This window comes from Ricinus communis, chromosome 10 (genome assembly GCF_019578655.1).
Source record: "Ricinus communis isolate WT05 ecotype wild-type chromosome 10, ASM1957865v1, whole genome shotgun sequence".
Taxonomy (NCBI): domain Eukaryota; kingdom Viridiplantae; phylum Streptophyta; class Magnoliopsida; order Malpighiales; family Euphorbiaceae; genus Ricinus; species Ricinus communis.
In genome coordinates this window covers 9,855,278-9,869,674 of record NC_063265.1, presented here as the reverse complement: position 1 = coordinate 9,869,674, position 14,397 = coordinate 9,855,278, and the positions used below count along the sequence as shown (strand labels likewise).

General features: G+C 32.2%; 2 protein-coding genes across 5 annotated transcripts; both read left to right on the top strand.

The window, feature by feature from the left end:
• The first annotated feature begins 1,459 nt into the window (after positions 1-1,459).
• Positions 1,460-5,001, top strand: LOC8282394 (probable glycosyltransferase At5g03795). The gene is made up of 3 exons (XM_002525682.4): positions 1,460-2,060; positions 3,554-4,118; positions 4,293-5,001. The coding sequence occupies exons 1-3, from the start codon at positions 1,715-1,717 to the stop codon at positions 4,798-4,800; spliced, it is 1,419 nt and encodes a 472-aa protein (XP_002525728.3). The 5' UTR covers positions 1,460-1,714; the 3' UTR covers positions 4,801-5,001.
• Positions 5,002-7,007: 2,006 nt separating this feature from the next.
• On the top strand, positions 7,008-13,562 carry LOC8282393 (protein EMBRYO SAC DEVELOPMENT ARREST 30). Of its 4 annotated transcripts, none has more exons than XR_007214305.1 (11): positions 7,008-7,828; positions 7,919-8,003; positions 9,145-9,215; positions 9,296-9,384; positions 9,482-9,725; positions 10,420-10,532; positions 10,763-10,853; positions 11,109-11,237; positions 11,739-12,292; positions 12,598-13,112; positions 13,212-13,562. XR_007214305.1 is itself a non-coding variant. In XM_015723317.2 (11 exons), exons 2-11 carry the CDS (start codon positions 7,655-7,657, stop codon positions 13,034-13,036), a joined length of 1,989 nt encoding a protein of 662 aa, XP_015578803.2. In that variant the 5' UTR covers positions 7,008-7,506; positions 7,598-7,654; the 3' UTR covers positions 13,037-13,562. The 4 variants fall into 4 exon arrangements, 2 of the variants coding, with proteins under 2 accessions (XP_015578803.2, XP_048225732.1); XR_007214304.1 differs by having other exon boundaries at positions 12,598-13,129; XM_015723317.2 differs by having other exon boundaries at positions 7,008-7,506; positions 7,598-7,828; positions 12,598-13,562.
• Positions 13,563-14,397: the final 835 nt, after the last annotated feature.

Genomic DNA, 14,397 nt, shown 5'->3' with positions numbered 1-14,397 from the left:
ATGCAGATCGTTATTATGTTGCCGCCGCAATGACCAATATAAGACGGTAAGAAAGGGTTCAATTTGACCCCCTAAACTTTATAGTTAGGCTCAATTTGGCTCTTTTTGACCTTTTAGGCTATTTTAATCCAAAATTTGTTATTTTAGCTCAAACTAATCCTTATATAAGAAAGTGAAAATCACTCTTCCTTTTGAGAAATAAAAAAAAAAAAAATTAAATGAAATAAAATTTTAATTTACTAATTCTTAAAGAAGACTATTTCTTGTTCTCAAAATTTAAATACATAATTTTAAAAATAAAATATTTTTTAGTTCAAATTAATAATTAAAATTAATTTTAGATAAATTCTAACTTTTTTGATTTTTTAAAGTTTTTATCACATTTATTAATTTTTAGCAACTCACTCTTTTTTTTAAAATAAGTTACATTCTCTTTGAAATGAACCAATATGGACTAAAGAAAATAAAATTTTAAACTAAATTAATCTAAAAAGTTTAAAAAAACACTAAATTGAACTTTACGGTAGAGTTCACGAGCCAAATTGAACCTTATTCCACCAAGAAAGCATCTAAAGTATGCCAATTACAAGAAATCTTATGTTAGCGATTTCTTCTGCTAATTGTCGACAATGACGATATTATAGTGACAAAAAAGTAAGAATACTTGAAATTTTGCAATAGAAGAGAGAAAACATTTAGCGACACATATAATTCATTACTAAATTTGGTACTTATTTTTACAATTTTAGGGATGAGTTTTCAATTTCTTATTCATTTTCAATTTCTGTTCATTTAAAAAAGAAATTTAGAACAGATCTTAGAATAGATTAGTGGGGAAGTTTTTTGAACTTTTTAATTTTCATACACTTTTTCTATTTTCTACTTTTTTTTTTTTACTTTAAAAACAGATAATAATAAAATATACTGTTGATTTTAACCTATTATAAATTATTTTTCTTATTTATTTATTATCTCTAGTACATTACTTATTTTTCTTAATCTCTTTTTACTCGTTGTTATTATCACTTTTTTTTTCATTCTTACTCTCCTTTTATTTTCCTTATTTTATTTCTTTTTGTACTCTTTTTTTATATTTTTAATTTTTATAAAATTATTTTATAAACTAAAAATTATATATTTTTATCAAAATAAATTAATTTTATAAAATTAGTTATAATTTGATTAAGTTTAGTAACGTTTACAAAATTTTTAGAATAAAATAAATATTAATAAGTTAATATGTTTTATAAAACTAAATTAAATTTTTGAATTTGATTATTTTATTTTATTTTATTTATCTTTTCAATAATTAATTTTTGACATAATACTTTTTTTTTTATTTATAAATAAAATAAGCAAATAAGTAAATTCTTTTAAAAAATCTTAATAAAAAATTATCAGATTTCAGTTATAAATAAAGAGAATCGGCTTAGTGCCATAAAGCTTTAATGACTATTATGCTATTTATTGTTAAGTTATCAATCTCCTTGTCTCTTCTGTTACCCTCTGGTGATCCGTCTCCAAACTCCACAGGCAGATTCTTAAGATTTGAGGCCAAGTAAAACTTGATAGAAAATTCCATCAAACTTACTATTATTTTTTTTCTAAAAGCCTTTCACATCAATCAAACAAAGCAAACATCATTAAGAAAACTGTTTCTTTTTTTCTCTCTTCAGTTTTCGTTTTCGTTCTCTCTTTCTTGTTCTCTCCATTAATGGCCAACAACACTTCTTTGATTCTCTATTACTTTGGTCACAGACGATTCTCCTCTTCTTCATTCAGGTCATTCTTCTTTATACCCACTTGCTTAGCACTCGTTACTTCTCTTTTTATTCTCTTTTACATCTCCACTACTTCTAATCTCTTCTCTTATCAATATCAGACTTCCACTCTTTCTCTAAATCCCCATCTCTCAATCGGGTTATCATCGAATACTCAAGAAAGCAACCCGTTTCCACTTCTCAATGATTCTAGAAACCCAGTTGATCATTTGTCCAGAATTAATCATTCGGTGAAGAATGGAAGTCAACAGTCTTCTAGAACTCAGTTGAGTTCTAACGGTATGTCAATTTTTAAGCACAATCTTGTCATTGGATATGTTTTGGACTTTTTTGAGGTGGAATTTTTGTTTGTATTTCTATGATTGAGATAATTACTGGGCTGTGTGATTTTCTCTTTTTTTTTTTTTCTTTTTTTTAATTTGGCTTGCAATTTCTAGTTGAGCAGATACTTCAATTATCTTAAAAATGAATCGGGTTGGGAAGAGTAGGAATATGTTATGTTCGTTCACTTATGATCTTGAAGTGTCAAACAGTGACTAGCAAAAGGGGCATGAGTGAGTAATTTCGAGGACCAATTTCTTCCTAATCGTGATTATTACCTCGGCGATGTGAGCGAGGCTACGTAGTAAGTAGTAATAAACTCTTCACTCTGGAACTGAGATCAACTTATGGATCTATTTATACTGCAAATTGGGATTGTTATACAATCTTTACAAGTTTTAGGAGCCGAAGGCCGATGTAGAGAACAGTTTCTTTCTCTCGCCCATGTGATTAAACCCCTTATTTCATGTCTAATAGGTTTACCAAAACCTTTCCTCCAAATGTGTCCTGAGCTATTGTATACCTTCCTATGAAATTGTGAAGATTAATTAGAGCTTGAATTGATTTTACTCCAATCTTATTTTCTTTTGGGTGTATACTCATTAGTTTTGAGATTCATTAAACCCAATGTTTGAGAAGAAGTAACCATGTCAGCGTCAATATCATGTGATTCTTAGTTCCCACTATGTACCGAGACATGCGCATTTTACTACATACATCATTGGCAATATATTACTAGGAAATTGTTAAATCCTTAGGCAATGACTTGCCTACACCCCAAATTATTAAATGAATGAAATGTATTTTGAGTGTTTTACACTTCAACAATATATAATTGACATGCATGTCATTCATCTAATGGCAGGGTGTAATACCTTTGGAGTAGGCAATTGTGTGCTAGTTATTAGTGCGCTCATTGCATAGTTTTCACGTGACTAAAATAGTGCCGGAGAGCTTAGGCAATCCAATTCAGAAAATGCTTCTCAAGTGTGGTTTTGATCTTCACATCATAATTCTTTTTTTTTTTTTTATATATATTTCTGTCGTGCTAAATAAATTTTGAGATTATTGATATTCTGCTTCTGCAATACTATCATGCCTCTCTCTTCAATGCCTTCTGCAAAATGAAGCACTTCTAGAGTGCATCTGATTTTGCACTTAAAATGTGTCCATGATGTACGTTTCTGCACTTGAACCTTCTGAATGATATATGTTACAAAACTAAGTGGCTACGGGTTAGAGAGATTTAGCATCTATCTGGAGAATGAGAGTCGGACTTATTATAATATTATCCATGTACTTAAATTGTGGACCTTTTTCTTTATAGTTTGAACCTTATGGTTAGTTTGGAGCTTAAACAACTTCTGATATGGAGGCTAAAGAAAGTTAAATCAGTACAAACTTTATTTCTTAACCCCAGGATCTGGAAACTGTTGGTTTTTATGGTTCAGGAATCAATGTGAAAAACGAGGTGTTCCATGATAGAGATATCTTTCAGGAAGACTATAAAGAAATGAATAGGAGCTTTAAGATATATGTTTATCCTCACAGGCAAAATGATCCATTTGCAAATGTGCTCTTGCCGGTGGATTTTGAACCTGGTGGTAATTATGCCAGTGAAAGTTACTTCAAGAAGGTTCTTATGAAAAGTCACTTCATCACAAAGGATCCAACAAAAGCAGATCTTTTCTTTCTGCCTTTCTCTATTGCAAGATTGCGACATGACCCTAGAATTGGAGTAGAAGGTATCCAAGATTTCATCAGAGCTTACGTCTACAATATAAGTCAGAAGTACCCATACTGGAATAGGACTGGTGGAACAGACCATTTTTATGTTGCTTGTCATTCCATTGGACGGACAGCTATGGAGAAAGCAGAGGAGGTGAAGTTTAATGCCATTCAAGTTGTCTGCTCTTCAAGCTATTACCTTTCTGGATACATTGCTCACAAGGATGCATCTCTGCCACAAGTTTGGCCTAGACAAGGAGATCCTCCTAACCTTGCTTCGTCAGAAAGGTAAACATGAGCATAAAATTGTAGTTTTTCATTGATTTTATACAAGTAGACAAAGTCCAATAGCAATTTAAACCTATTAAATACATTAATTGTTGCAACTGCTAAACTGCAGGTTGCTACTTTTTCTAGATGATATTGGAACTTACCTAACTTCATTGAGTATTTTGTTGACAGGCAGAAGCTTGCATTCTTTGCTGGATCTATCAATTCTCCTGTCCGTGAAAGGCTTCTTCAAGTTTGGAGAAATGACTCTGAAATCTATGTTCATTATGGCCGGCTCAATACATCTTATGCTGATGAGCTTCTGGGAAGCAAGTTCTGCCTCCATGTCAAAGGCTTTGAAGTAAACACAGCTCGCATTGCAGATTCGTTATATTATGGATGTGTCCCAATCATCATTGCCAACCATTATGATCTTCCATTTACAGATATTCTAAACTGGGAGAGTTTTTCAGTAGTTGTTGCCACTTTAGACATTTTATATCTTAAGAAAATTCTGCAAGGAGTAAGTTCCGACAGATATGTGATGTTACAAAGCAATGTGTTGAAGGTGCGAAAGCATTTCCAGTGGCATTTTCCTCCAGTTGATTATGATGCTTTCCACATGGTTATGTATGAGCTGTGGCTTCGGCGAAGTTCTGTTAGGGTTCTTTGGCATGCTTCCAAAGTTGGCAAACAATAATTATGCAATTCTCTTCTTTTCAGAATCAGGTTTTAATGGGTTCAAATGGCATTGTGCATATGTACATGTTTGTATTGATTTTTTTTAACTCCTAATGAAGCTTACAAGCATAATCGGATACGATGACTTCATTTCTTTGTAATACAAAGATACAAGAGCATTTCTAATTGAAGAAATATTGGCAGAATTTTATTATGACTAGTCGGGTTTCTACTTGGTATTCTCCAAAAGTTGGTCCCACAAAAAGTTGTTGGGGAAAATGAGTTGGGACCTCTTAATTTCTAGGGCACTGGTAAGCAGAGCATTTGATCCTGTCATATCTTCAAATGCAGAAAATAGCAGTTCATTACCTACAGAAATGGTCTTCTTTTCTTGTTCCATTTTTCAGTTCTTTGGACTGGTACTTAAAGATTGTCAGCATTCATATTTATTAAAGACGTCCCTATATGGTCCAACGCTTCATTTACAGCAGCCAAGTGGAAATAGTATACATTTGTTTTCATTTGCTCTCTTGCGATCTCTTTCGGATAGGGTGCTGTCTAGTAGGCATGTTCACGCTGTGATAAGACCAGATTATTATTATTATATTCTGTGTGATTTCTGTTTTCTTTTAAAGTTTACTATATTATATTAGTCAGTCAGTTATTTTTAAAACAACTATGTTTTTCTAAAAAAAATATTATTTTACTGTAGTAAAATTAACCTTTTATTTATTGTGGAAATGCAATTTGATTACTGATTCCAATTCTATTGGAATTACTATTGAAATCAAATATTACACATATGATTATTCTTAGAGTACAGAGATATATATTATATATTTGAAAATATATTAAATGTATATAGTAAATAAACGATATGATATTGCCCAAAAAAACTAATTCTTCTATTATTAGTTATTTAATTGTTAGAATAATAAACAAATACATATATAATAAAAAACAGATTAAAAAGAAACGTAAAAACTCATTTAAAGAAACTGTGCAAAATTGAATGTTCATTTCTTTCATTTTTCTAATCACCAAACAATCTCCTCCAAGTCAAACTAAAACCCAAATAAAAGTAAAATCAAACTAACTGTTCAATGCCATGGCCAAATCTTTTTCCTCGTCTCGGAAAAAAATTAATAAATTTCCAACTCTAAAATGATTTCTTGGGAAAAGAATAAAAAAGTCATATTTGCATTAAATTGTCGTGAAACGACGTGTTGCCTTAAATATAAGACGTCCGCTACCACCGACTTCGTCGCCATATAACGCGAGCCGCACCTCACCTCTAATTTTTTATTCTTTTTTGTTTTTGACTAAATACATCAATGCCCCTTTAAACTTGCCGTGAGTCTAAAATTTACTTCTTAAATTCGATTTTAATTTAATTAATTTACTAATATTTTTGGTCTAAAAACTACTTAAATTCAATTTTAATTAATTAGATTACTAATCGTTTTTTGTCGAAGAACTATTAAATTTTAGTCCGATGGTCAAACATTTAATGAAATCAATGATTATTTCTCATTTTATAATTTTTTTTCTTTTTTTTTTTAATTTAAGAACTACTTAAAATTAAATTTTTGTGAAAACTTGAAAAGTAGAACACAAACAATTTAGTTTGAGGGTTCAAATTAAAAAGGAAAATATTCAAGAAAAGAGTAATAGACTACACAATAATAATTTTTAAAAAATAATAGTATAAAAAATATATTTAAATTTAATATCTTTTATTCTCAAAAATATAAATTTATGTCTCTTTTATTTTATATATTTTTATTTTTTAATAATTAGATATAATTAATTATTTCATGTCTTTTCCTTACAATTTTCTTTTTTCTTTAGTCTCATGCAACAATGCATAGTATAACTAAAATAGGTGAATTTATTATTTTTATATAAAATTAATTGTAGATGTAAGAAGATTTTAGTAGAATATAATAAAGAACAATGATATTTTAGCATATTTTAAAAGCTGAAAAGAATATAGTAGAGTCAATATTAATTATAGATTACAAATTCACAATCATCAGCTTATACAAATTACAATAATTAGTGATAGATTAATACAAGTGATTATAATTGCCTTCAAATTTCGGTACAATATTAATACAAAATGAATAATATGATATCATATTTATATTAATGAATTAAATTAAATTAAATTAAGATATATTAAAGAGAACAAAAACAAACGCGTCTTTTTCAAAGGAAAGGAGAGGAAAAGAAAGATAGGGAGGGCGTGTGCTACAAACAAACAGTACTTTTCCTTCCAACCATCACTGTTGTCTGTTTGTTTGTTCAGAGCTTCTTCTTCTTCTTCTGCTGCCAGATAAACAATTTTTCTTTTTTGTTAATAATCAAATTGTTAAATAAGATTTAAATAAAAATCAAAAAGTTACACAGAATCTTCTCCTCTCTTCTGTTTTCAATTTTTCTTTTTAAAGATTTATTGATTTTGATTTTAACTTCCTATTCATTTCATATTCCCTTCCAAATCTAACACTTCGCACTCTCACTCTAACACAGACTCTCTCTCTATTCTTAATTTCTTAACAAATCAATTTCTCGAGATTTCAAATCTCCCGGATTCTCTCCTCTGCTCAATTGTCGAAGCAAAACATAAACATTTTAAATCTCAATCTCCCAAATCTCAGCTAATTTTGTTTAACGATCTGTTGACTATCAATCAGGCTTTAATCTTTACCTTTTTTTACAGGTAATGATGGGTATGCCTTTCTATCAATTTCAAGGAGCTCACTTTTTGTTTTAACGTGTCTTAATTGTGGTTTTTTGAATTGGGAATGTAGGGTTTAAAATTGGCATTTAAAAACAAAAAAAAAGTTCCCAAGTTAAATTTGTTATGAATGAAGATGGTGCTATTCAAATCCAAGATAAAATGGATAGCTTTATTAGTGCTAATACTATCAACTGGATCTCTGGTCATTCACCTTTCTATTACCAAGTTCTCAAGTTCCGGCATATTGCCTTATAATTCAGAGAAAGATGTGGGTCTTGAAATTCCTCCTTCATCAATTAAGGTCAGTCCTTGTCCATAATATTTTGTTGCTTGTTAAGTATCTAAATGTTCAGATTTTTTGAATTGTGTGTTTTGGTGGTTATTGATGCAGAATTTTAGAAATCCCAAGTTATGGGGTGTTGTTAAGCCGTTACAGTCCTTACAGCCTTATGCAAACCCAAGAAGCAGCTATCCAGGTAAAGGGGTTCTGCTCAAAGCTGTCTATTTTTCAATTTTATGCTTGTATTGCTACTTGTACTGGACAATAACTATTATCGAACTACTTATAAATTCTTGAAAATGAAATGATTTCCAATAAGCTTTTAGCTTTCTTGGGTTGTATTAAAGTGAGATTAATTATCTTGAACTGTTTTCGCTTAATCTAGAAAGGTTTTTGTGAGTTTATGATTTGACTGGGGTCGCTCATAGGTGGGAACTGTTTTATACCTGTTGGATAGGAAAGTTTAGTTATGAGATTAATTTCTGAACAATGCTATTGCCTTTGGTGGTGGCATCAATGTCTGTGTCTGTTTTTTTAATGATAGATTGTTATCATCTAATCTCATGTAAATCTGTTGGGTTCTCATTCTCAATTCCTCCTGTGGATTTAACTTACTTTGTTGCTAACTTTACCTTAAAGAAATTGGATACTTATTGCATATGCTCACATTTCTGTTAATCATTTCAATGATAATTTTGTAGTTGTTCTTGATGGTGGTTTTTTTTTTTTTTTTTATCTTTTGTTTTAGTTTTTTTTTGTGTTTGGAGTGCCTTACACGATTATTCACTTAGTCTGACAACATGGGTTAGCAATTGAAACTGTTCTGTGTTACTTTGATGTTGTGTTCATTTTTATATGAACATATCATTGGATTATAAAATGTGCTCAAATTAATGTTTCTTGGATCAATGATGAAGTTGTTTGAGCATTTGATGGCAAAGGGTGAGAGTCAAGATAACGTTTTATACTTGTATTGATTGAAATGAGATATAAGGAGCAGAAAATCTCCCTGTGGAGGGTGTTGGCATCCATTATATGACATGCACTATTATATGCTCCATGTTCTTTATACTGCTAGTGTTACTGATGGGTCAGGATCTTGTGATCAGTAATCTTATTTCTTTTGTTAATATCTAAAGTCTCATGAGACTTAACACTTTAAACTTCAATGTTGGAGTGACAGTGACAATATATTGCTTTCACAAGGCTTTGATCTTTCTAGAATTTTATTTTTATTTGAATAAGAAGATGCTTCCCTTTTTTCCTTTTTTTGTTCTGTCCTTTTTCTTGTTGGCGTTATCCATATTTCTTCTGAGTTATTTTGTTACTCTTTACAGCTCCAAAAGAAAAGAACAATGGTTATATTTATGCAAAGATTTTCGGTGGATTTGAGAAGATAAGATCTTCGGTATGATTTATTTGATGCTTGAATATTGCATTACCTATAAGTTGTTTTGGGAGTTCATAACATTTCTTTTAATTTTCTAGATCTGTGATCTTGTCACCATATCCAGGCTTCTAAATGCTACCCTTGTCATTCCAGAGATTCAAGAAAGTCTTCGGTCAAAAGGCGTTAGGTATGTTGTGGCACCTAATTGAATAGTTGATGTCAATTCTTATGCTGGTATATATAAAGCTTATGCATTTATGTCATTTCTTTTATATTACATACAGTTCCAAATTCAAGAGCTTTTCCTATCTCTATGACGAGGAGCAGTTCATTGCATCACTTAAAAATGATATAATTGTGGTCAAGAGCCTACCTGATAATTTGAAAGCAGCTAGGAAAAAGAATGCGTTCCCTACGCTTAAGCCCAAAAGTTCTGCTTCTCCAAATTTTTATTTTAAGGATATTTTGCCTAAGTTAAAGAAAGCCAAGGTTATTGGACTGGTGCTTGCTGATGGAGGATGCTTGCAGGTAGTTAGAGATCTTTATATATTATACATTGAGTTATCACTTCCAACATACTCTATTTTTTATAAGAACAAGTCTAATAGAGTTTAGAATTACATAGTTTTCAGACATGGTAATGGCCCTGTTAATTATTTTCTCTGCGACTTCCATGGTATTATGTGGTTAATTGAAGTTAGGGTGGCATTGTCTTTTCCATTTCACTTGTTAGCCATTACATCCTCAGCACCCTTTATCATGAGTTGCAATGTCCTCATCCATAATAATGGTACTGATTTACAGTTCATCAATCCCAACCTCCGTACTTTTCCAAAGAACTTCCATGTGAATGCCATTTGTAGCGTCAGCATGAACATGGACAGAATATGGTCAATTAGAGGGCAGGAGACAGTTGCTCTTATTGTGGTTGACTATGCTTGATCGATTTTTTGACTTCCATTGTCACTTTGTCGGACGTATTTGTATTTCTACCCCACTTGACAGATACCTCCTTAGGCCTCCTATGAGGCTCTTTTTTCTCTATGGATATTTACTTCAGATGGTGTCATTTTATATTGATGAAGCTTGACATCTGCAACAATATAATGGTGATTAGATAATTTTAGGCATTGGACTTGGTCATGTATGTCACTGTTGAGATTAGATGTTTATTTAGTATTATATTATTGCATTCTCAATTGGCTTGTTATTTTCTTCACAGTCAATTCTTCCACCTAGCATGTATGAGTTTCAGAGGCTTAGATGCCGAGTTGCTTTTCATGCTCTTCAATTTCGTCCAGAGATTCAGGTGCTTGGTCACCAGATGGTTGAGAGGTATAGTAGCTACCCTTGTCATTCTGCTAGAATCTTAATGAATGAGTCCAAGAATGAAATATGCAGAATACAGTCTTGCTTACATAAAGGACTCAGCAAATTTGACAACTGCTTAACTCAACTAACATGTTTCAACAGGATGGGCTTGAAGTTCCATTCATATATGGGCCATTTCAGCAAATATTTGCTTGCAGGTATTGATTTTGCTCTTTTATTAATTCTGCCTGTAGGTTAAGAGCACGGGGTCAACCTTTCCTTGCCTTTCATCCTGGCCTGGTGCAGGACAAATTGGCATATCATGGCTGTGCAGAACTTTTCCAGGTTGGTTGTTTAAACCTTTTCTCCTGTGTCACTGTTAAGAACTAAATTTGGCCATTTTGCCTGGCTTGTTTTCATAAATAAATTGTTCTTCTGAAGATGTTTATTTGCTTTGCTTCTAAATTGGTTAGTAAAAGTGAGTACTTAGAACCTCAAAAATATCACTGGAATTTATACCAAAATCAGAAAAGCTGAATTGATTCAATCACTTTTCTGAAATTTTCCTGACTCCATCTTATAACTTGGTGATTCTTCTAGGATGTTCACACTGAACTCATACAATATCGAAGGGCACAGATGATCAAGCAAGGGATTCTTAGTGAAGAGCTTAGCACAGATTCACATTTACTTAGAGAAAATGGGTCATGCCCTCTTATGCCGGAAGAGGTATGGTCAGAATAAAATAATCACAGCCTAATTGTTCATGCAAGTGTACTTTAGTCGAGTTTGGTATTTGATCATCTGTATATTTAATAGAGCATTCTTGAGAATTTATCTTTTATTCCTTATGAAAATCTTGGCCAATTGAATCTGTATGATCTTTGCAGAGTTGGAAGGTGATAATTTAGGAAATGTAATTTTTGTGATTGAACAACAATAAGCTGTTTATTTTTTATTGTTCATATGCAGATTAAGGGTGTAAATTGCGGTTTACTACCAATTATAATTCAGCACTAGATTTAGGCTTTGGCTATCCAAAACTCATTCAGATAGAGAATAAAAATACTGTAGTTGATATGTTGCATACTTGGTTTGGTTTATCTTATGTGAGGTTGAGTCAAAGAGTTGTTTGACCTGTGAATACTTGGTGCTCTCTTTGTGGTTCACATACTTGACGATAATTCCTCGAATTCCATTTTATTAGTTTTGTTTTTGTAAATTCTGCAGGTTGGACTTCTTCTCCGAGCAATGGGCTACCCTCCCACTACAACGATATATGTAGCAGGTTCTGAAACTTTTGGTGGTCAACGTGTTCTGATTCCTCTTCATGCCATGTTTGCCAATGTGTTAGATCGCACTTTATTGTGCAACAATCAAGAGTTGTCCGACTTGGTTGGTCCTGAAACACTTCTTCCTCTTGATTCTTTTCGTCTACCTCCTCCCAAAAGTGAGGAGCAACTCAAAGAAGAGTGGAAGAAGGCAGGCCCTCGACCTCGACCTCTTCCTCCCCCTCCAGACAGACCCATCTATCGACATGAGAAAGAAGGTTGGTATGGTTGGATCACTGAGACTGATGTTGAACCAGATCCTTCACCAATGGATCTAAGGCGGCAAGCACACAGATTACTCTGGGATGCTCTTGATTACCTTGTCTCTTTGGAAGCAGATGCATACTTCCCTGGTTTTAGTAACGATGGAAGTGGATGGCCAGATTTTTCAAGCTTAGTCATGGGACAGCGACTTTATGAAAGTGCTGCTTCTAGAACATATCGGCCGGATAGGTAAATTGGCATCAACCTGCTATGAATTTTGATTTGGTTAAAAAAGATTTTGATATGTTCATTGTGCATAAGTTGGCATTACAATATGGATAAAATGACCATAGTTACCTTAAGTTGCACATAAACTATTCAATTGAAGAAAGGGAGGATCATAGTTAAGTCCCCATCTCCATGAATATTTTGGACATGCGTGAGTAAATAAGAATTTGCAGTTTTAGCTGTTAATTTGTTTTCTGTATTTCTATTGACCTCAGGAATTATGATATCTTTTTAACTCCTTCCATCTCCATATTTTTTTCAAACAGGAAAATACTTGCAAAATTTTTTAAAATTACGCGCGATAATATGTATCATCCAAAGCAAAATTGGACACTTTCAGTGAGAGAACACCTCAATAAAAGCTTGCGGGAGGATGGTCTGATCCAGCAGTCACTTTTGTCAAAACCAACTTCATTTCTCTCACATCCGCTCCCTGAATGCTCTTGTAGAATATCATCTTCTGAGTTTCGAACTCCTGTAGAAGGCAATGATGGTAGATATCTATATGGAGGTGAGGATGAATGCCCCGAATGGATACAGCGTGGACAAGAAGTTGTTCCTTTGGGAGTAGAAGGGGGTAAATATGTTGAGAATGAGTCTGAAAATGAGAATGATGTGGTTCAACAAGAATCTGATGATAGCGATGGTAAGAGTAGTGGAACTCTACCTATGGATCAGGACGATGAATGGGATCCTAACGACTAGAACTGGATGTGCAACAATTTCATTTGCTTTTATTATGAAGTTGGTGTTTGCTCCAGCAAATATCTTTTGGAATGAGGTATTTTGGGACTAAAGGTGACACCTCGAGAGAATTCTTTTGCTTCATAGCGACAACTTAGCTTTCCAAGGAAAATAAATTCAGATTTATTCTTTCCAGGTAGATTGAGGACTTCTTCAGTTACAGATAGAAAAACAAAACTTCATATACCTTCATACAACAAACATTTTGGACGTCTCAACAGTGAGAATCGAGAAACGCCAATGCAGCTTAGAATAGTTGATTGCAGCATGTAATTCAAATGAAAGTTAAAGTTAGATTATTGAAGATTATTCGAGGAAATTGAAGTTGGAGGATGTCATATTGGGTAGCTTGCAATCAGTTCCACTCAATCGATTGAGTATTTGTTTCTGTTTCTTTTTTTTTTTCCTTGTGTAAACAATGTTCCTCGTGGAGTGTAAAGTTGCTTCGTAAAGGGAATCAATGAATGAAAGAGTTTTTTCATTATTATGATTATAATGCCACTGCTTTGATTGGACGTTTACAATGGCATTGGAAAGGTGTTCGTGGTGTTGATATTGCAAATTCAAAGAGGTTTGAAAACAATGAAGCCCCCATTGAAGGTCAGTAATCCATTTACAGTTTCTCTTGTCAGACTTATTGTTGAGTTTTATTTGCTTTTCAAGTGAAGTAGGGAGTTGATCCTATTAGCTTCTTCAGAATGTTCAAGTCTTGAGTCATCAGAGTGTATATGTTTGGTTGGAAGTGAATGACAACGGCAGTCTGCCATTCTATTACATATTATTTCTATATTCTCGCAGTCAAGCCTTACAACTTTCAAGTTAATTGTACCTGCCGTTAACATGTCTGCCTAAATTAAATCCCTATTTCCCATAAAATGAAATAAAATAAAACCAAGAGAAAAAAAAAAAACAATTTTTTTTTGTTATGGCTTTATTTTTAGATTTTTTTAAACAAAAAAAATACGATAGCAACATTTTTTGTGGTTCGCCAATTTTCTTTTCTTTGTTTGGGCTAGAGGACATGCTTTTACTTTTCCTTTTTCCATTTCAAAAACCTTATTTAAGCTAATATATTCTTTTGGAGTATGGTTTAACCTTTTGACATAATAGTGATAATAATTTGGATCTAAACTTACTAATTTTATTAATTAAATAGTTATAATTTATTCATTTAGTGTTAATTGATTATGATTCCACCACTATTCTACTCTTTACTAATTTAGCTTTCATTTAAGACTTGTTGTATTAACTTTTATAGAATTTAGAAAGAAAAATAAAAAAGAAAGACAGAAAATAATCTCATAATTAGATTTTTTTTTTTA

Bases quoted from the DNA above. Each gene is read 5' to 3' on its own strand.
- LOC8282394 (XM_002525682.4), top strand. From the start codon at position 1,715: ATGGCCAACAACACTTCTTTGATTCTCTATTACTTTGGTCACAGACGA. The intron at 2,061-3,553 runs GTATGTCAATTT...TTTATGGTTCAG, and splicing joins AACTCAGTTGAGTTCTAACG to GAATCAATGTGAAAAACGAG. The intron at 4,119-4,292 runs GTAAACATGAGC...TTTTGTTGACAG, and splicing joins AACCTTGCTTCGTCAGAAAG to GCAGAAGCTTGCATTCTTTG.
- LOC8282393 (XM_015723317.2), top strand. From the start codon at position 7,655: ATGAAGATGGTGCTATTCAAATCCAAGATAAAATGGATAGCTTTATTA. The intron at 8,004-9,144 runs GTAAAGGGGTTC...TACTCTTTACAG, and splicing joins CCCAAGAAGCAGCTATCCAG to CTCCAAAAGAAAAGAACAAT. The intron at 12,293-12,597 runs GTAAATTGGCAT...TTTTTCAAACAG, and splicing joins AGAACATATCGGCCGGATAG to GAAAATACTTGCAAAATTTT.